The sequence below is a fragment of the Rhipicephalus microplus genome, chromosome 5 (assembly GCF_043290135.1).
Source record: "Rhipicephalus microplus isolate Deutch F79 chromosome 5, USDA_Rmic, whole genome shotgun sequence".
NCBI lineage: Eukaryota > Metazoa > Arthropoda > Arachnida > Ixodida > Ixodidae > Rhipicephalus > Rhipicephalus microplus.
The window spans coordinates 25,530,312-25,551,549 of NC_134704.1; the positions used below are offsets into that span (position 1 = coordinate 25,530,312).

A 21,238-nucleotide genomic window follows, 5' to 3' on the forward strand; every position below is an offset into this window, starting at 1 on the left:
GTGCGGTGAACGGTGCGGTGGCGATGTAAAGCACAACTGAGCCTATCATACGACGGTGCACGTAACAGAAATCCTCGCAATCGGGAGCAACCATTGGATATCGCATGATGCTGACGTAAAAGCGTTTGTCGGGTGTCGTGTTTCGGTGACAGCTGCGTTTGACAGGGTCTGATGCTTTTTGATGCGCCGTACGTGTCTTTCCTGCGAGGAAACGTGCTTCAGTACTGTCGTGAGGACTTGCCGGCGTTCCTGATTTAGGCACTTTCTGGCCGCTTCGCCTCTAGCACGAACATCTACGCTTCGGAATGTTTGTTTTGAACGTTAGCTGGCGAATACGCTTGTTGGCGGCTTACGCAATATTCTGTAAACAAACAAGTGCCCCATCATGTGCGTTCGTCTGATAAGGTCGCTTATCACGGTTTGGCCTGTTTGCTACTGCAGCCTGGCGATGTACAGCCGTTATGAATCATGGTCCCTTTTTGATATATATTGTTTTACATAGCTGTTAGACGCTTTCGCTTTTATGCCTCGTCTACTTTTGAATGAAGCAGACATAGTTTCTAAAACCATTATGCAATTCGTTGCGAAGTAAACTATGTCCTGGTATGTTATTGCTTGTGCAAGCTCGTCTTCTCGTTTCATGGGATTCGTGGTGCTGTTTTATTACAATGAGAGCAAAATTATTACAGTTCACACAAAGTTGTGCTCTCAATACTACTGAATTTAAGAGCATCACCACATTTATTTTGTGCTGTGGCAGACACTGTTACACGTGTTGAAAAAAGACGCGCAACAAGTTGAAGTTTAGTCTTTGACTTTCAGCAAAGTGAACTTAGTGCAGCATGATTGAAAGTTTGTACAATTGCATTGTTGATGCAACACGAAAAGACGTTGACAAGAAAGGCCAACTTGAAACTAAAAACTTACTTGAACATCCAGGAAAACAAAACCAAATGAGGTGAACATGTTCAATATCACAGGGCAAAAACGTGTGCTAAATTTTTCAGTTGCGAGTCAGTGCTTGTCCTGTGTGTTTGTAGCACCCTTGTTTGTGCCTTTTTGTACTGCATTGGCGATGAAAGTGAACTAAAAAATTCGGTTGCCTTGTGACAAGAAGACCTTACACAAAACTAGGTGTCACTAGAAACCACTTCAAAGCTGACACGTGGTTGTCTGCCATGATGATGTAGTGGTAACAGTGCTCAGCTGGTTACCCGAATGTCGCTGGTTTGATCCTGGTCGTGGTGGTCGCATTTTGGTGGAGGCGAAATCGTAGAGGCCCGCGTACTGTGCAAATGTCAGTGCACGTTAAACAACATTAGATGGTCAAAATTTCTGGAGCCCTCCTTGACGGTGTCTCTTGTAATCATATCGTGGGTTAGATGATAGTATTAAAACTGCCTCATAGTGCACTCTGGTTCATATCTAGTAGTTTGATGAAATTGCACTCACTAACAATAACCAGATGGGAACCCCATGGAGCACCAAATAGGGGCATTTCAAGCTCTTCTTGTTTTAATTAACCTAAAGTATCATCTTACAGCACATGAGGTCATCTTTGGCCATGAAATATAGCTGTGGAGTGTCAAGTACTGTCGGTCGAGGCGTTGAAAGTGCAGTTGACATGGCTTATAGTTCTTCCATTCTGAGTTTTCTGCAGAATTAGATGTACATTCTCAAGCAAATAGCAGGCTTTATCCTTCGGCAGTAAATTATTTCACGTGTTTGTGCAAATGGTATGTTCAGCAACAGTGTGCGCAAGAACTATTTCATGAGTGCCATACTAGATAAAGTTTAGAAGGACAGAAAGCTGAGCTAGTTAATAGGAATGAATCTGAAAAAATTTGAAGCCTGCAGATACCATCAAAAAGAAGAAAGACAGGCGGTATTTTCTGTTTCCCCTCTTTTGGGTATCGGCGGGCCTAACTTTCCTCCATGATGAATTCATATAAAACTGATTAGGTGTAACAGCACGTCATAGTTGCTTAGACATGATCCTGAAAATGGCTGTAACTTTTATGATTCTGCCTACAGCTGCGCCTATTACGAGTGCTGCTGCACATAGCCTATGGAGAAGAAACAAAAGGGGTGGGCAAGGCTCATTGATCGCATGACAGGACGCACTTGCTGCTGTCATATGGAGCTCAGTTGCACAACAAAGCGCATGAAAAAGCCCATCACCATGCAGTTGCAGAAGCATGAGGGGCGAGGTTGAAGCACCTGTTAGAAAAAATTGTCTCTGTATGGTTAACCCTTTAACTTCATGCAGCGTCGGTTGGTGTGTGTGTGTGTCTCCGTGTGCACGCATGTACATTATATCTGGGTTCTGGAAATATATTATGTGTACAGTTGATCTGTCATCATATTTACCGAAAATAATATTAAAATCTGTTTTGGAGCGGACATTTCCTCGGGACATGTGCAAGGTTTGAGGTTGTCTGCACTGGTGATGGCAACGTGAATTGGCAACTGATTGCACTCAACGTCAATGCAAAGGCACCATCTACATCACAACTGTAACATATTTCTGCCAGAAAAAAGCTGGGTCCTCAACAAGTAGAGTCCATTTTAATGATGTTGATACAGACAGCCTAGTATAATTCAGGCTTGGATGTTAAGAGTATTCAAACTTAAACCCTGTAGCTTTTTAAAAAAATGATAATCTTTGTCCTCTGCCACTCTAGGCAACTTGGAGGAGAGATTGATCTGAAAACACTCCTCTCTTATTAAAACAAAATATAGAAAGCTGTGTTATAATGGGACAGAAGCTGTGGCAGTGATGCTAAACTATACTATGAGTATTCATTTATTAAATTTTGAATGATATTTGGACCCTTGATCAAGTGCCCATGGCAGAATACATCCAGTGCGTTAGACTCTACAAAAGTGCTACTGATGTTCTTACAGGCCACAGGCTTGAACAAAACGTAAATAGTGCAGTGCGTGTGAGTGACTTTATGGGTTATGTGACTGTTATGCATGTATGTAACTATGTGTTGTGTGCTTATCATTGTATATATCACTGTCATCACCCTGTAACTAGAGTAGGCTGTCAGGTGAAAAACCAGGCAAACCTCTCCAGCTTCCCATTAAAATAATTCTCTCTCTCTCTCTTAGTATCAGGGTACCCTGTGAGGTGTTTGGCAGTGTACTATCACAGCCGCTGAATTTTTTTTATCCGGTGGCCGTGGTACTATGTTTAATTATGTCAGGAACCCAGTGCTGCTTTTGCACCCTTCAGATTCATTGGCCTGTAACTTGTATGTCATCGGGGACCAGTGGACTACTTAACTATACAGCTTTGGGAAAAATCAATAACCTTGCCCATTGATGGAGGGCAAAATGCTTTGCAGTGAAGTTTCTGTTCGAGGAAGTTATAAGAAGTCAGGGCTAATGTACTTGTACTTTCTTAATGCTAAAAGCTTTTTCTTTGTGTGTGTGCATATCTTATACAGGCCTTGACCACTGCAAACATGGGCTCAGTTGTTCTCGAAGAGTACGAGCTGCTTGGTGACCCCAAGTACCGTGCCTATGTCACTGCCATTGACAAAGCTCTCAAAAGCTTTGATAACACCAGTGAATGGGCTGACCTCATTTCAGCCCTTGGAAAGCTGAACAAGGTATGAAAATGGTGAAAGCGGATTTTTTGCATTAATTATGCCGGCTAGGTTCAAAGTGGAAGTTCATTTTTGATAAGATCAAAGAAAGAAAAATTTTGGCCATTACTGCTACTTGATTAAAATTGTGTCGAGTTGCATTCAGAGGTGCCTATTTCGTGTCCTTTATATTGCGTGTGGTTCTATAATTATGTTTTCATAATGTAACAGGCCTCCCAATACTCTTTGCCGTGCCACTGGTTTCGTAGAAATGCTACAACACAACCCCGTGTGGCCAAAATTAACATGGATTCCTTCATTGTGTTTCAAAATTATATCTCGATGCCTTCAGGTAGCATGCAAGGCCTTATTGGTCAGCTGCCAGCTCATTAAATGATCACATGCTATGTAATGCCGGCTGGGGCAAAAAAAAAAACGTATTCCACGCTTGCTGTCATGGCTACAAGCGGCGCTGACTAACACTCCCAGCTTTGCTTGTGTAGAAGTACCCTATTGAGTGGACGGGAGGACAATCGTGACTATATCTCAATTGGCAGAGCATCAAATGTGTTATCCAAAGGTTGTAGGTCTGGCCCTCAGTGGTAGCCAGTTGTCTTTTCTCCACTTTTATTTCTTCATATTATTAATATTATAATTACTACAATACATCTAATTGGAAGTGTCCTATACTTTCCTTGGCTTCATTGTTTGTTGGTTTCTCAGGTTGTATATAACAAAGAAAAGGAGTTCTTAATGAATTATAGTTGCAGCATTTAAAACCCCAGAATTATTGTTATTAGCCATAATGCTTCATCACCAGCTAAGTAGCTTAGCATTTGCAGAGTATTACACAAGCTGTCGCAACACAGTCTTCCTGGGTAATTATTCACACATCTTCGTCACACCATGTCATAAATATGTGGTTGGGTTAGTGGCAGTGTTTATCGATATCTGCTCCACAAGCGAAAGGCTTTGCCGCCTGAAAGGCTCCTATTGGTTGCCTATATTTAACTCCTTTCTATGTACTTAACAAACTAAAAGCCAATAAACGTTTTTTGTGACTGGCTATCGTGATAAGGAACCATTTTAAGTGGAGCAGGTAGCAGATGAGAAGAGTTGTACGGAAGGCCCTTTCTGTCTTTGGGCTGGCACTGCAATGGTACATTTGTTTACACTTGCAAAGGTCTGCAAATGTTAAACGAGTTACATACATTGATGCGGTTCCCCAGGCAATTTCGTGTGGCTTCTGGCAGTGCCATCATGTACTTTGACATCAGAAGTACTCTGGCAATGTAGGCAATTGGGCGTAGTCAGCCTGACCACTAAGGATATTCTTTATGGTATTTACTGTAAAATACAGGTGCATATGGTGCTCGGCTTTCTTCGAAATCTTTATATATAAAATTCACTTCCCATGCATTCAAAAGTCAAAGTTTCTAAATGGCCTGCATGAGTCTGTTTTATGTGAAGGAACCAATAATAAAAAAAAACTCACATTTCCTGGTTGGACCATTCACATTTTTTTTTATTTTTTGAAGCCTCATTGCCACTTATGTTTCTGCTGTGTGCTAAAATATGGTGGCACATGCATCTTATGAAACATGAAATAGCGAAATTATTTTCAATATCCTTTGTGGTACTGGGGTATTAGGATGCAGTTTTAAAAAAAATTGAGATTCATTATCATAAAGTTGAAGAAACATTTTTGAAGGGTGCTTTGCTAATGGGAATTAATTTTTTGTTTCTCTGTGATCTGCAGTTAAAGGGACTTTAAAGACAACTTTTAATTCAACGTTGGTTGTTGAAATAGTGGTCCAGAAACCTCGTAGCTTTACTTTTGGGTCAAAGAAGCACTTATTTTAAAATAAAGTTACGTTTTTGTGGTTCACATTGGGCTAGCGCACTTCAAATTACCTGCCTCAAGCAGAGCGTCTTGTGTCACTGTTGCCATGCGCAATGTGTCCCGGCTTTACTGCGCAGCCGCCGACACCAGTAAAAACAGAATGAATGTAGCAGGAGCCACAGCAGCAACAACGGCCATTGAACAATTTCCTGCTATGGTTTCCGCGTTTGCAGGCATGCTTGGGTCAACTGGGCCCCACTAGATGGCACGACCTGTCGAGTTCAACCACGCGAAAATTGGACTTTTGAACCAGTCACGCCATTCCCCATAGTAACGTTTGGCGTTTTTTTATTGTTATTCAAACAAAACCGAACGAGCAGCACTTTATTACGTCTCCTGATCCATGGAAGGTTCTTTATTTAGTGCAGCTAGATCGATTACTAGTGATTAATTGTAGGCGGTGCCTCTCACTGTCATCGGGATCATTTTTCTAATGTCCTACAGCGGCGCATGTGTTCTCGTGCATTTACCCTAATTTCTCTGTAAGTAGGGTACTGCTGTTGATAATATTGTCGTTTTTAGACGTCATACATTGAGCTTTCACTCTGAATTTTTATTTGACCTAAGTGTCCCTTTAACTGTGGCCTGCTCTGTGGGGCCATTTGCATGCACATTGAGAATTAACGTACCTACACAGAAGCATTCTCCCATGCATACATGTGCTGACGGTGCAGCAAACATTTTTTTGGTATAGGGGGGTACTCTCCACTTCAAAACATTTTTAAAATTTTTCATTAATTTTACTAAAGCTTGCTAAGATTTTGCATGTACTGTTTTCAAATATGTAATTATTTTTTTAATGCAGTGTGTAGTTTTTTAAATATCCAATGTTTCATGTGCTTTTTGGGAGCAAAATTTCTTTTTCAATTTGTAAGCGTCTCATAATAAATCAGCATGTCAGAATGATCTAGAGTCAGAACTGTGTTCATCACAAATCAAAATTCATCAAAACATTTGGCATTTTCAAGCAGTAGTGTCCCCCTGAGTAACTAAACTAAACTATGTAGGTGGTGTCCAGCCACCTCAAGTACCAGGTGGTGCCCCGTCGTTTGACCATCAGCAAGCGGCTGGCACAATGCATGCACCCAGCGCTGCCAAGTGGCGTCCACCTCAAGGCTCTGGAGTCGTACGACCTCATCCTGAGAGCAGTGGGGCCCCAGAGGCTCGGCCAAGAGCTCTTCTTGTACGGTGCCGGCCTTTTCCCACTCCTGGCGCACGCCGCCATGAATGTGCGGCCTGCGCTTTTGAGCCTCTACGAGACGCACTTTCTTCCACTGGGCGAGCGTCTGCGGCCGGGACTGAATGGGTTCCTCATTGGTGTCCTTCCAGGTTTGGAAGAAGGTTCGGACTACTATGAAAGGTTTGTTCCACAGCATTTGATTGTGTGGCTGTAAAGAAGCCCGAGAGCCAAGTGCAATCAGTCATCAGAAAGGAAGTGATATGTATTATGCTAACAAGTCATCGCTGGACCAGGTTGGTCGCAAAGCGATGGTCGTAAATGGTCGAAATGCGACCGCTTTAGTGTTGTCGCACGTGAACTGATTCCTTAGCTTTTCAACTGTTGTAGCAAGACTGCTGAACCAATCAGTGGTGGCAGAGCTTGAGTGTGTAGTTTGGCAGTTGCTACATGTACTTGCAGATCTCTTTAGTCCCCTGCGTGAATGTCACCTCATAATTGAGGATTAAAATGACATGTGTCCTGGCTGAAATCAGTTGTAGAAATAGAGCTAGAAAGTATTTACTTTGAGATGGAGAAAATAGCCATTTACCTGCAATGAAAATGAGATGAATGGTTGGGGAAGGCAAATTAGAATATTGGGGTGCCAGCCTAAAAGAAAAGAGGGTCACACTGAGGCGGCCTACAGCCTACATTTTTGCTATTAAAATGAATGATGTCATTAAAAAAAATTTTAACCTCAATGAATGTATATCATTTAATAAGGACATGTTTTTCTAAAGCATTCTTATGTAGGCGAGTTTATTGTTAATGTATTTAAGGTATAAACATATTGGAAAAAAGCATTTCAAATAGCTTATTTCAATTTGAATTGAAATACTTTCATTAAGGCATGCCAAATAGCATTACATATAGAAAGTGCAGAAAGCTCTCTGTGTTCAGATGTTTTCTTCATGAACCATGACTCTCCTTTTCTCTTCATGTGCCCACAGGACAGACAAGCTGCTTCTCGATGTTTGTGTAGCAGTCGAGAAGAGTTACTTCTATGGCAGCCTGTGGAAGTGCATCCTATGTAACCCAGGAATCCGTCAGGCAGCGATCAACTTCATTGTCTCCCATTACAACCGACGACTTAGCATGGAGGACCAGCTGTATGTCATCGGCACCGACATCGACTGCATGGTATGCATTCTCCTACATTACTGCTGCCTGTTTGAATCGGCACTGGTGTAACATGTTACTGGTCCATGGACAGTTTTTTGTTATAAGCAACATTGGTACAGTACAATGTAAAACGTTTAGTAGACTCGGACCCCGTCCTGGTGGTCTAGTGGCTAAGGTACTCGGCTGCTGACCCGCAGGTCGCGGGATCGAATCTCAACTGCGGCGGCTGCATTTCCAATGGAGGCAGAAATGTTGTAGGCCCGTGTGCTCAGATTTGGGTACACGCTAAAAAACCCCAGGTGGTCGAAATTTCTGGAGCCCTCCACTACGGCGTCTCTCATAATCATATGGTGGTTTTGGGACGTTAAACCCTACATATCAATTACTTTAGTAGACTCGGAAAACCCTTAAACAGAACTGCTGCTTAATTAGAACAACTGCTTCTAATATGACTGCTTTCATACTCGAATTTTCTACTCGGGTTTATCTCAGCAAACAGAACTCTTGCTAAACAGAACACATTTTTCTGGACCCTTCATCATCCATCTATAGAACCTGAAGTGTCTAGCTTCTGTAATAAGAGTGTACTGTATAATATTGTTCCTTATAATTAAGCTCCTATTGACGATTGTTACTGAGTACTTCTTTTATTTGAGTTCTATGAGTCTTATTTAAGATTACATTATTGCATCAAGATTAAAAGCTCTAATGGAACACCTTCTACAGCACAGCAAGGTTTCTACAGCAGCTTTTATGATAAACTTATCTGATAACCTGCACTCAGAATATTGTAGTACTACAGGTATCAGCTGTAGGGGATGACTCCCCCCAAAAACCAGTGTCATTGTTTCACTAGGCTGTATCTGTATTAGTTAGATAATAACCCACAATTTCTGATGATGCCAATGAAATTGTATCGAAGTACGTTTTGGAAATTCGAAACACGAGATGACTGCTGTCACAGCATGTACCATCACAGACACGTGTCAATTTTTATAAGCTGTTTGAAAAAAGGTGCTTCAGCTTAGTTTGATTCTAAAGGAAGTATTATGTCACTGTAAACCGCTTGTTCCATCATTCACCTGAAAACGGAAAAGTGGCCACGCTAAAAAGAACATCACTCTGCGTCGTTGCAGTTTCATCACACGAGGCATACAGGCATGAGTATTTGGGGCATGATCAGTGCATGCACACATGTGTGCATGTGTGTTGTGGGTTGGCTTTATGCTCAAAAATATGCTTCAGTCACCAGGTAATGGAGCTGCTTCATATACTTGGGCTTAACAGATTGAATTGCATAGGAGGATTCGTGTTCAAATACTTTGACACTCCTATCTTTGAGACAGGACTGCATATATCTGTGAAGAAGAAACCTGAAGGCTATCACGTTTTCGACCTGTCATGAAAGTGAATGCTGCAATGTCGAAAGAAAAAAAAGACTCTTCAATATCATGTTGGCTTGACATGCCGTCTTGTCCTTCTTTGTGATCACAGGTCCAGGCACTGTGTGCTTCGCTTCAGGACTCGAGCATCCTGGTACAGAGGAGCACACTAGAGCTTCTGCTCCTGGGTTTTCCCCTGCACAACTGCTCGTTAGTGTATGGGGACAGGGTCCGCGTTTGCACAGCAGCACTGGGTGTCCTGCTTCGAAGGGACATGTCATTGAACCGGTACTCAGGCACTGCCTTTCACTATTTGTCTTAGCTTAATAAATGCTTAAACCTTGGTATAATGAATCCAGATATAACGAAATATCAGTTACAATGAAGTTAGTGAAAAATAGTCTTGCAATAGATATAGTTTGTGGGAATATACCTTCATAGCAAATTTTTGGATATAGCGAACGGATGTTTACACTAAACAATGTTTACACTGAGAGTTATTATGTTTATTTACTGTTTGCTCGGTTGCACGCTGCATAAAACACTAAACGATAGGCTTGTGTGAATGCCAAGTTTTAGGTTTGAAGCGAATAGTGATTTGGTTAAGTAATTTCAAATAGAATAGTTTGAATAGTATATATGGCGAGCATATTTTTCATAAACCAACTAGCCTTCATAATATATATATATTTTTGTTGTTGAAACAAGGCTTGTGCAGACTTCATTCATTTCTGTTCACCGTGAAGTGGAAGCAATTTTGAATATTAGCAGGAGTTAACTTTAGGTAGGATCTATGTGATAACCAGCAAAATACATTAGGTATAGAGCACATAAGCCATTATGACAAGCTTTTAAACTAAAAAAAAAAATTGTTGGATTTAGTAAAGGTGGTTTCGCTGCAGTGTAAGGGTGGTAAACCATGAAAACCCAGACTCAGGTTTATATTAGTTTGCGTGTAACTTTCTGTAAAAGTGGTTTCACTGTACTGAAGTAGTGCTGAGATGTAATACACATATCCAGAAGAAATTCACACTGCTGCTAAGCTCCGCTTCTAGGTTAAATGGAGATGTTACCCTGAAATCGATTCATTTTTTCTGTTTAAGAGCTCGTTTTACCGACTCGTATGTTCTAAGTTTAGCAAATTTTAAAACTTAACATATTTTACAGGCAATTATTTGCATTCTACCGAAAGTCAAATTCTGCTGCTATTCAAAGTTGTTCCCGCTTCTTTTTATTTAAAAAAATGACATTTGCCCAGGCCATGTTTTAATTTTCAAAAAATATTGTGCAGGTTAGGTTGGGCATTACAAATATGCCCCTCTTTCTTTATAATATATGATATCCGTACTATTGGAATTCGATTTGAAATTATTCGACCAATGTCATTATTCGCTTTGAACCTAAAATTCACTATTCGCACAAGCCTATTCATTAGGGTGGTTGGAGTAAGCAACACTGTAATGCGTACAGGAGGCACATTTATGTCTGCTATTATGCAAGAATACAAATGACCCAAAATATATGCAAAGAATGCAAGTCTGGCTGAGGAACTGAAAATGATTGACTGATTCCCTGTTATTACGATTTACTAAGTTACTGCATGTTACCTTCAGCTCATTTAGTTAGGTTCATTTCACATTGACATGCATATAGTTAATTAATTAATCGTGATTATTGACATGCATTTAGTTATTTAATTAACCTTGATCACAATAAGTAAAGATGAAATCTGTGTATTTTTCTTCTACACTCCCTCAATTAGCTCTTTTATTATAGTATGTGTGTCGTTTCATGTAGTAATTTCAAAGTTCCAACACTGAGCTTCTGTAACTCCCGGGGTCATAAGTTCTTGAGACTTGTTGGTTCCACGCATACTCCCATTGCCAGGCGACTCTTTGCCTGGCTGTTTGGAAGTGATGGGTCGTCTACTATCAGTGTCGTGCCATCGCCCGAGTCTACAGGATCGTCCGAGCCACCGCCATCTCCCGTGCCCGACTCTCCAGAGCCTACGCATGCAACATACTTCCACTCGCATTCGAGTGCTCTCCTGTTGGATGCCATTAAGTGCTTGTTCAGTGTAAGTTGAATGGTTGTTACCGTTGTTGTCTATCTTTAAGTTCTTGTTGTATTTTTGGGTGTGCCTTTGTACGTCCCCCAATACTCAAGGATCAAAGGATGATAGTGCAACATATAAAAGGCATTTATTTCACCTATTCAGTAAGCCAGCCAGCCAAATTCAGCAGTCATTGTAGCATCCTTGAAATGTTTGATTTATCATATTAGAGTGTTGAGTCTGTAATGTTGTATTACAGACTCAACATAATTTATATTTCTATAAAAACCATCACCTATGTCATTCGCGATACTCATGTGGGAGAAAATACAAAAAAGTTCTAATGTCCCCACATGTTGTGAGCGTAGGAACAATACTTGATGTACAGTGAAAGTTCGTTAATTCGACATTTGTTGATTCGAACATGGGGTGATTCGGACGTGTTTCCTGGCCCTGGCAAGCATATGTCTTGTTTGATCGCATTAAGCTCTCATTAATACAGTTTTGTTTGGTCGCAACCAAGTTAATTTGGACGATCTCAGTGTGTGGCAAGCACAAACGGCTACGAATATGAGACGCAAAGGGTGAAAATGGCGTTCACATGCAAACAATGCTGCCGTGGGCCTTTAGAAAAGTGAGGTCACCGTCCACGATTGTGTATTAGTGAGCCAGGTTAATTTAACAGTACGTGCGATGCGCAGCAGTTTTGTTTCAACTCTGGACACGGGATGCGCGCGTGCCTCTAGGACTGCATTGATGCTATAATCCTGTCTTTAGCGACCACAGTTTTATCTATAGAAGAAATGGCACTCAGTAGCCTTGTTTCGAGTTTGGGCACTGCATGCACTATGTCACGAAACTCAAATGTGGTGGAAAGTATTTAAGCTCAACAGCTTTAGCCCTGGCCCGCATGCTAGCATAAAGTTCACTTGCCACATTGTGATGGACAAACTATCAGTTTCTGGCCATTTTCCTGGCAGTAAAGTTATGACATGCATATGTGGTGGCGGTATGGGATAATTGTCAGGTTCAGAGCTTGTTTGAGCTTAAGGCAGTGAAGTGTTGAACCACAGTCACATTGTGAACGAAGTTGGAGTTGATCAAAATTGCAGCTTTTACACTGCTCTTATGGGAAATAAGGGCTGGAATTGCGTATGTATCAAGAAAATCAAGAGGGCCCCGCCGCAGTGGTCTAGTGGCTAACGTACTCGGCTGCTAACCTGTAGGTCGCGGGATCGAATCCCGGCTGTGACAGCTGCATTTCCGATGGAGGCAGAAATGTTGCAGGCCCTTGTGCTCAGATTTGGGTGCACGTTAAAGAGCCCCAGGTGGTTGAAATTTTCGGAGCCTTCCACTACGGCGTCTCTCATACTCATATGGTGGTTTCGGGACGTTAAACCCCACATATCAATCAATCAAGAAAATCAAGAGGTATTGATGTAATGGATACTTGTTTAGTTTCTTGATACTTTTGGCAATTCGGCATTCAGTAAATCCGGAAATGTTTTTTTGGTCCCATGAAAGCCAAATTAGCGAGCTTTTACTGTAGCCGCTATTATAATATTTTCATGCTTAGAAAACAGTAAGACCATATGCTGGCATGTTTATGCCGTGCTGGGCTTTGTTTCTGCAGCCTTCAACATCCAGGTCACCTGTTCTCAGCAGCAACTTTTCAGTTCTTTGGCCATACAGAATTCTTGTCTCCCTCATGGACAAGCCTGAAACAAGTTTTATACTGGACGATGTTCTCATTGATGTTTTCAGGTAAGGTTTCTTCTCATGCAAGCACCTGGCATTGAAAGCTTTCACTTTACTGCTAGCTTTCCTGCCTGGCGTAACTACATGTGAGGCAATACTGTTAGCAGCTAGGTTATGTGTGAAAAATATTCCATGCTGGTGCTTTGATTGATAAGTTCCCTCATGTTTTTAGGGCCCCGCACCAAGTTTCTGATAGCAAACAGGCAAGAGTGATCACAGGGCGGCAAAAGATGTGGTCCTCATTCAGACTCGCTGTGGAGCTCATTTAGACTTACTGATGAAATATGTTTTGCATTTACGGGTCACTCGGACTCGTACTCATCAAAATTGTGCTCGGCTGGACTCTCTCGGGCTCTGACTAAAATTTTCTCAAGGAAGCTCACTCAGACTCAAACTCGCTAAAATATTATTCGCTCAGGCTCGGAACTTTGGCTCAATCAGAGTTTGAGGAAGTAGACTCGTGAGGGAATTTCAGATGAGCCTAGTGCATAAATTTTGACCACTGTGTGTATAATATAGTATATTGCACCAATATTGCGCTACTGTCACATTTCTCTGGCAGTCATGAGATGATAGAGTTGGTAAGTGTGAACTTGCACACTGCTTTTACGTAAAGCAAGAACAGGCATTGCATTTTCATTCAATAAAGAAAGATGCGTTAAGTAAATATGTCTTCGTTGCTCTCTAGGTGACCTCGGCACTTCAGACATTAATTTGATACAGAATTTTTTTGTGGTCTTGCGAAATTGGAAATAACAAGGTTTTAACGTAATTCTTATTTTTTTATTCTGTCGTTTCAAATATCAGGTCCCTGTATATTGAGTGTAACCTAGGGACGGTGACCAAGTCTCATCAGGAAAAACAAGTCAACCGAAGCAACTTTGAGCTGATCAAGACGGCCAATCTGCTGTTCAGCTCCCTGGAGCCCAACTATCTCTGGGAGTATGTGCACAAATGCTTCCAGGGTGCTTGCGAGTGTGCGTCATCATCTGCTACCAAGGTGCCTCCCCAGGCAAAGTGCAGCGAAGGAAACAAGGTGGCTCATGTTGGCGCTGGACAGCCATCACTGATTGAAGTGTGTGTCCTTTCAGAGTTTCTGCTGGAAGTCATCTCATTGGTAAGAATTTATTAAATGGAGCTTGTATTACCTCGTAAGTGTCATTGGGGTTGTAGGTGTGATTGCCATGTATTAGAGAGGCTCGGGTTCTCCTCAAGTGACAAAACGTCACTTTTCTCCCGAGCCTGCCCTCAACCTTGGGATGAAATAAAAAATTGAATTGAATTGAATTGAATTAAATCTCTGAGAATTCGAAGAAACGTGGCCCTCGAAGGTGTGCCTGTCACAGGTGTATTTGTGCGCTCCGTTTCGCAGTACTAATTGATGCTGTCTTTAGTGTTGGCTTGTCAGTGGTCAGCAGTTTCTGGTGCACTCTGTTCGAGGTCATCGAGGTGACTTGTCATTTCACGTTACCACTTTTCATAGTTGCCTGGATATGAACGATTTGGCTGTTGCTGTTAGCTGTAACAGCGGAAGTGTTGCACGATTGGGCTGTTGCTGTTAGCTGTAACAGCGGAAGTGTTGCACTGCTAAACATGGGGACGATGATCCTATTCCCAGCACAGAGAAAGGAAAAAGATAGCAGGGAGCATTGCTGAACGTGATAGAAAAAGTATGTCGTCAAGCACACACATGCCAAGTTTCACTTGCCCATATTTTCTCAGTAAAGCTAGGGCTTGTGACCTTCAAGGGCTGAATTCAGGAGCTGACTATGAGGCTTGTACGAGGTCTGTTAGAAAAAATATCCAATCTTTGGCGGAAGAAAAAAAAAAACTGGCATAATTGTAGCCTAATAATTGAAAACCTAATCCCCCTCAAAGTTGTCTTCTTAGAACTCGGCACACTTCTCCCAGCAGTGCTGCCATTGTTGGAAGCATTCTCAGAAGGCCTCTTTCGGAATGTAGTTAAGCTCAGCTGTCGTTGCAGCCGGAATGTTCTCTCTTGTCTGAAATCGCTCTCCTTTCAATGTCCTGCTGAATTTGGGAAACAGCCAGAAGTCGCAGGGGGTCATATCAGAAGAGTAAGGAGCCTGTTAAACTACAGGAGTCTGACTTTTCGCCAAAAAAAGTCTGAACCAAGTGATTGATATATGTGTGGGGTTTAACGTCCCAAAACCACCGTATGATTACTAGAGACGCCATAGTGGAGTGCTCCGGAAATTTCGATCACCTGGAATTCTTTAACGTGCACCCAAATCTGAGCACACGGGCCTACAGAATTTTCGCCTCCATCGAAAATGCAGCCGGAATTCGATCCTGCGACTTTCGGGTCAGCAGCAGAGTACCTTAGCCATTAGACCACAGCAGCAGTGCCTCTAAACCAAGTGTGAACAATGTGCAGGAGCATTGTCGTGACGGATGCACCAGTTTCTTGTTGACCACAACTCAGGTCTCTTGCATCGCACAACATCACGTAGGCGACGGAGGACATCCCTGTACTACTCTTTAGGGAACTTCTGGGTTCATTGGCAAGAACTCTCCGTACACATGCATTTATTGTCACTTGTGCATGAACATGTCACCAGTTCATGCACAAGTGTTCACTAGGGAATGCCACTAGAGCCAGCACTTGATGATTAGTGTACCTGTCCAAACCTAGTCTCCAGTGATTCACTTTTTTCTGATAATTTATTATTTCAACCTCCCATGTTCCCCTGAACATTTGTGTTGTCTGAATAGTCAATTTCTCATGAAAATGCATTTAACTATAGTTCTTACTAAAGGGAGACTAGTATTTGTAAAGTGTCTCTCACCAGAAAGCTCAGGCATGTACGTGGCATGTATATTCGATTCGACCTGATCACTCTTTCTGATTGACCTTTTTATTTGTATAGTTTTTTTACAATTATTTTTTCTTCCTTCCAGGACACATACGTGGAGACCGACAACCTCCCAGCGCTCCTACAGAAAGTTGCAAAAGATTTAGAGCAGTACTGTGTCTCGCTCTCACCGGAAGAGCTCAACGGTGCTCTGCTTCTTTGTTTAAAACTTCTTTCCAAGGTACAGCCAACGACCATGCAACCCAACTCTTCGGCCGTGGAGCCAGCCTGCTCTCCTGCCGATTCGCTCATTACCAGTCGCCTGCAGACATCGGAAAAGTTTTCGACGTCTTGCGAAGAGGAGCTGTCTCTGGCAAATCTTATTTCTAGCTGCACGTCATCCTTCCAGCATCTGTTTCTTCGATTTGTCGAGCTTTGGGTACTCACCGATGCCACCGCTGTCTTGAACCAGTTTGCCACTGCGCTTATCTCCAAGAGAGCCAAGAAAGGCGAGTGCAGGCTTGCATGCTTATGGCCTTGTCTGTGAAAACTTTTTTTGTGTGTAATTGTTAATTGGTTTCCATGTCTTTCTGCAAGTATTGTACATTTAAACTTCAATATAGCGAAATATTGGTTATAGCAAACTAAATGAAAATATTTTTGAAATAGATATACAGTCGTACCCGTTTACAACGAACTCGAAAGTGCCGCGATAAATAGTCCTTACACCAGTAGTTCGTTGTATATGTATAGTCCACATAGTGGGGAAACCGTTGTTTTGTGTGTGTGTGTGTGTGTGTGTGTGTGTGTGTGTGTGTGTGTGTGTGTATATTTTCATTAAAAAGTGTGAACAACCCCTTCGCCTACAAGTTGGACCTTTTCGCATAATGAACGACACTCGTTCGCAATGAATTCGTGCTGTTCCACTGAAGTGCGGTACCGCCATGTCGAATTAATCATCCCTGGCTAGTTGCATGCAGCATATCGCTTGCTCTACTCTCACCGTTGCATGCCAGTTCGCTTTCAGTCCGATGTATGCGCATGTTTGTGCATTCTTCATGCATGATTCACTCATGATTGTGTTCAGGTGCGGCGACTAGCCTGTTCGTTTTTTACAACAAATCATTTTACAAGCAACGTGCGCAAGTACAATGCGGCAACGGCGTACTTGCGAACGGCACCATGATGCACTTGTACCACTGTCACTCCGCCGTGCAGCTACCTCCAGATGACTGTGATAAGGTCGCTGGCAGGGAGTCAAAATGGCACTTTCATCACCTCCAGCCATCTCGCTATCGCTCTTTTTTATGCTTATTCGTTAAGGCACTGCCACAACTGCGCGAAAATCGTCACTAATCGACTGATCTTTGCTGTTACCGAAAGGTGGAAAACCTTTAATGGCACATTGTGGTGTCGAAGAGTTGAGTGTCGCAGTGAACTTTCATGCGACAGAAGTTATCGCTTCTCACATTTATAGCTTCTCGCATTCGAAGGCATTGCTGGTTGATTGTTGGAGAAAGGGGTCAGAAAAGTTTACTGTATGAAAGGTGACCGCAATTCTTCTTGCTTCCTCCTATTTATTTTTGTTGTTGTTTTCCCCTCACTTCCGTTCTGCTGGTGAAGAAACGTCTGAAATGTGAACTGCCTCACTCGCAACGTCCGAAATCTGCATGCAGTGCTGGCCGTGTTCTGTGATATTTTTGTCGCAAGTAAACTGCACAATGCACACGCTAGCGCACCTATCACATGCTTCAGAATGCCTGTTTTAACTTTTTTTTTTCTCTGTGTATGCACTATATTTTTCCGCGACCGCGACCGTGTCAGAAGTGTTTGTTGTAAAAGTAGGAGTCTTTGAAAAATATTTGCTGTATGTGTACTCAGTTTCAAAGGTTGGCATAAGAAAATCGCAAGTGCACAGAAATATGGTCTCTTTAACCAATAGTATCTGGAATCGTTATAAATTGGTTGGACAGTAGTATTTAAAATGTCTCTTTATGATGAATTTTCAGATATAAGGAACTTTTTTCGTGTGAGATGCAACTTGCTATAATGAAGTTTGAGTGTATAATGTTTCATTTATATTAACTTCAATTTGTACGTATTGTCACTGCTGATATAAAGTGTATGGTTTTTTTTGCTGCAATTTTTTATGCTTTATTTCACTGGTGATGTAATGCACATAGTTTTTTGCTGGTTGCCAGGCTCCGCCACCTAAGCCACCACTGGCTTTGGTGGGCCTAACCTCATATATTTCTTTATTTAAAGAAAGAGCATACAACACATTGTTCAGAGGTAATTAGCAGTGTTTACTTGACTAACATATCCACTTAATTTTGTCTACTTGTCCTTAAAAAAAAAAGAGATTACAAGAGAGTGCTATATTGTCATTTGATTATTCAAAACTAGAAGACAACTTGTCTTGACTTTCTTGTCTATTAGTTTTCATTTATGTTGTGCTTAACAAAGAAGAATGAGCCCTTTATAGTCCTCTATTGTTAGTCGATTTCAACTCAGTGACAGGTTTTTTAGGGTACTTGTATCTGGCTAGTATTTGGCTAAAACTGCATGTACTATTAGTAGTAGTAGGAGTAGATGTTGCTAGCGAAGGCGTGCTGTCGCCAGCGCAGTAATACAATGTGGGGGACTATTATCCCAGGGATATTCTCCTCCATCCCTCGTCCTACAAGATGTGTATGACAATTTTCCCATTTCATAAGCAGAGAAGAAAGCATTCCGTGTTACAGTTAGCAGGAGTTGAGGAAAATCTGTGGCATTTGGCATCAGCTGTTGCGTAGGGACGAGCTTCACACAAGTTCTCTTTCTCTGGGTATTTCTTTTCCGTGGCACACACGGTTTCTGTTGTGGTGCAAGTTTTTCCTCTTGCATAGAATGTGTTTCAGTCTTTCCTTGGTTATTTGCAGATGATAGGGAGAAAGAGCTGCATGGGCTGTTGCAGCTGTGCTTGCTTCAGGAGGAAGGTGGTGACCCGTACCAAAGCATCGAGCTGCCACAAGTGCCACCCAGGCCACTGGAGAATGCTGACATTCCGCAGATTAAGCTGCAGGTGCAGTCTTGTTTCAGCAAGCTGAAGGATACTTACGCTACCCTATGCCAGCTTCTGGTTGAGCTGTCCTCATTTCCAGCATCTCTGGGAACACTCAAAGCCATCTTCTTTGATGTGGACTCTCCACGTGAGTTATGTAAATGTCTACGGTAACCGCAATAGTACAGCTGTCTTGAAAAGTTTGTAGACAGGTAATTGAGTCTAAAAACAGTGTTTTAATGTCATGGCATGTAACATGAAAATAGAAACTGAAGTTTGGACTTTGGAATTATAAACATGGCAGTGTGTCCATCCGTTTTACGTTGTCAATTTTATCAGTCAACGTGACATTTCAATCCACATGCTACTTTGTTGCAGAATGCCTGGTCCACATACTCAAGTGTACATATGTTGACATCCTAAGGAGTGATGCGAATGTTTATTAAAAAAAAAAAAAAAAGAAGCTGCAATCTTTTTATTATCATCATATCATTAGACAGCACTTAATGTAGTAGAATTTCATCTGTAATGAAACGGGCAAATAATTATTGCAAGTCTGGAACATTTTACTTTCTGATCCTGCATGTGCACTAGAAAATAGCCCCTCGTAATACAAAGCACTGATGGTTGGTATTATATACACCATTTAATCATCCAATAGATGTACTTGACACCACAGACACGACACTTCAGCCGCTAGTTTCGATTGTGCTAATATGCTCAGGTTCCCTTTTACCACTCTGTGGTTATGCAAAGCAAGTGAAGTGGAATTAACTTAACCTCCGAACCAGCTCACGTAATCATGGTGCCTGCATTGGTCACTGTAGTTCATTCTTTGCATTGCTGCTTTTCTTTTTTTCCTACATGAACAGAAAACCAACTCGGTGTCATAAGTAAGATAACATCTCAACATTGCATCTGTTCTTGCACTTGGTTGTTGTGTGCAGGTAGCGCGGATGAAGAGTTCCTCCCCAACTGGCTGCGACAGTTGCTCATGATTTCCTGCTTCGCGGAAGACCGTGACCTTCTGTTGCAGACCCTTGCCACTGTGCTCGATTTGCTGGGCCTTGCGAGAACAGCCGCTGTCGCCCTAGAGCCATCGTTCCGCGATGGAAACCGTAGTCTTTCTCCAGGCAGCCAGGTACGCTAATGCAATGCCGTTGTGCTATTCTCCACTTTTTCATTCTCTGCCCATTCTCTCTGGAACTACCGTATTTACTCGCATAATTCTCGCACTTTTTTTTTTTGCCGGAAAACCGATGAAAAGTTGGGGGGTGCGAGAATTACGCGGGGAAAACTTTCTACGAAAACGTACAGAGCGAAAAAGAAAACGAAGTAGCCGCAAATCGGGATTCTCACACCAACAACTAACAGCAAGCTTTAAGAAGTACTAATTAAAACTTACCTCAACAATAAAAGCAGAGGTTCAACACAAGACAAGATTTAATTGAGACAAAAAGTGGAAGCAAATAGTCGAGAATTAGAATACATTCGCAAAGCTTGTGGACGTTGCGGGCGTAGCGGTAGCGTTCGTCGCTCAACAGGAGCCCTCAAAAGGTAAGCGTGGGACGTCAGTATTGGGCTGATGGCTATTTAACAGAATTGTCCACAGTTTCCTTTTTAAGAAATAAAGTTTACCATCAATCCCAAGAGCCTACCGGCGGCCCTGTTGCCGTTCTTTAGTGCATTATCTATCACTTGCAACTTGAAAGCAGCCGTACAGCTTCAGTATCGCCTCATAACTTGACAAGGTTATCGACGCAACATACAAAACACGCCGCAACGCGCACTGGCCACTTTGGCTTGGCTTGAGTTGGATTGAATCTCTGTGCAATAGTACGCTTGATGCTTAAGAGATGGCGCCAGATGACGTGTGCTATCATCATCAGTGGCTGGACAGAGCAGACGACATTATTGCAGCAGTTTTCGGGGGTGCGATAATTACTCGAGGAAAAAAAGAAATCGTATTTTTGTTGGGCGATGTGGGGGGTGCGAGAACTGTGCGAGTGCGAGGATTAGGCGAGTAAATACGGTAATAGATTTTCAGGGTTGTCAGGACAGTCAGCATCACTACCAGCTTCACTGGCAAAGGGGGAAAAGCCCCCTGCTTCATGCAACTTTCCACATGCTGCATAGAAAAAATATTGCCACTAGTACAAGTTCTGAAACTATTATTTCTACAGATGCTAGCATGCTTGTATGTGCCGCTGTTCAGAAGAGGACAAAGATGCGCGTGCAGAGAAAAACAATAGTCGTACTGCCGTTGTTCGAATCAGTTTGACGTCCTTGTGTGCCCTTATCAGCAGGTTACAGTCACGTTGTAACGTGACACTGGTGGAGGTGCTG

The 21,238-nt window shown here is 42.2% G+C and overlaps 1 protein-coding gene across 4 annotated transcripts in view; it reads left to right on the forward strand.

Moving 5' to 3' along the window:
* Positions 1–21,238, forward strand: part of LOC119173954 (protein DOP1A) — a 64,365-nt gene that overhangs the window by 212 nt on the left and 42,915 nt on the right. For all 4 annotated transcript variants that reach the window (XM_075895030.1, XM_075895032.1, XM_075895031.1 and 1 more), the window contains exons 2-11: positions 3,456–3,620; positions 6,507–6,859; positions 7,669–7,858; positions 9,335–9,510; positions 11,110–11,299; positions 12,909–13,039; positions 13,841–14,150; positions 15,956–16,358; positions 18,771–19,040; positions 19,840–20,033. In XM_075895030.1, the coding sequence (XP_075751145.1) occupies positions 3,474–3,620; positions 6,507–6,859; positions 7,669–7,858; positions 9,335–9,510; positions 11,110–11,299; positions 12,909–13,039; positions 13,841–14,150; positions 15,956–16,358; positions 18,771–19,040; positions 19,840–20,033 (2,364 nt within the window). In that variant the 5' untranslated portion in view covers positions 3,456–3,473. The remainder of the gene's footprint in view (positions 1–3,455; positions 3,621–6,506; positions 6,860–7,668; positions 7,859–9,334; positions 9,511–11,109; positions 11,300–12,908; positions 13,040–13,840; positions 14,151–15,955; positions 16,359–18,770; positions 19,041–19,839; positions 20,034–21,238) is intronic.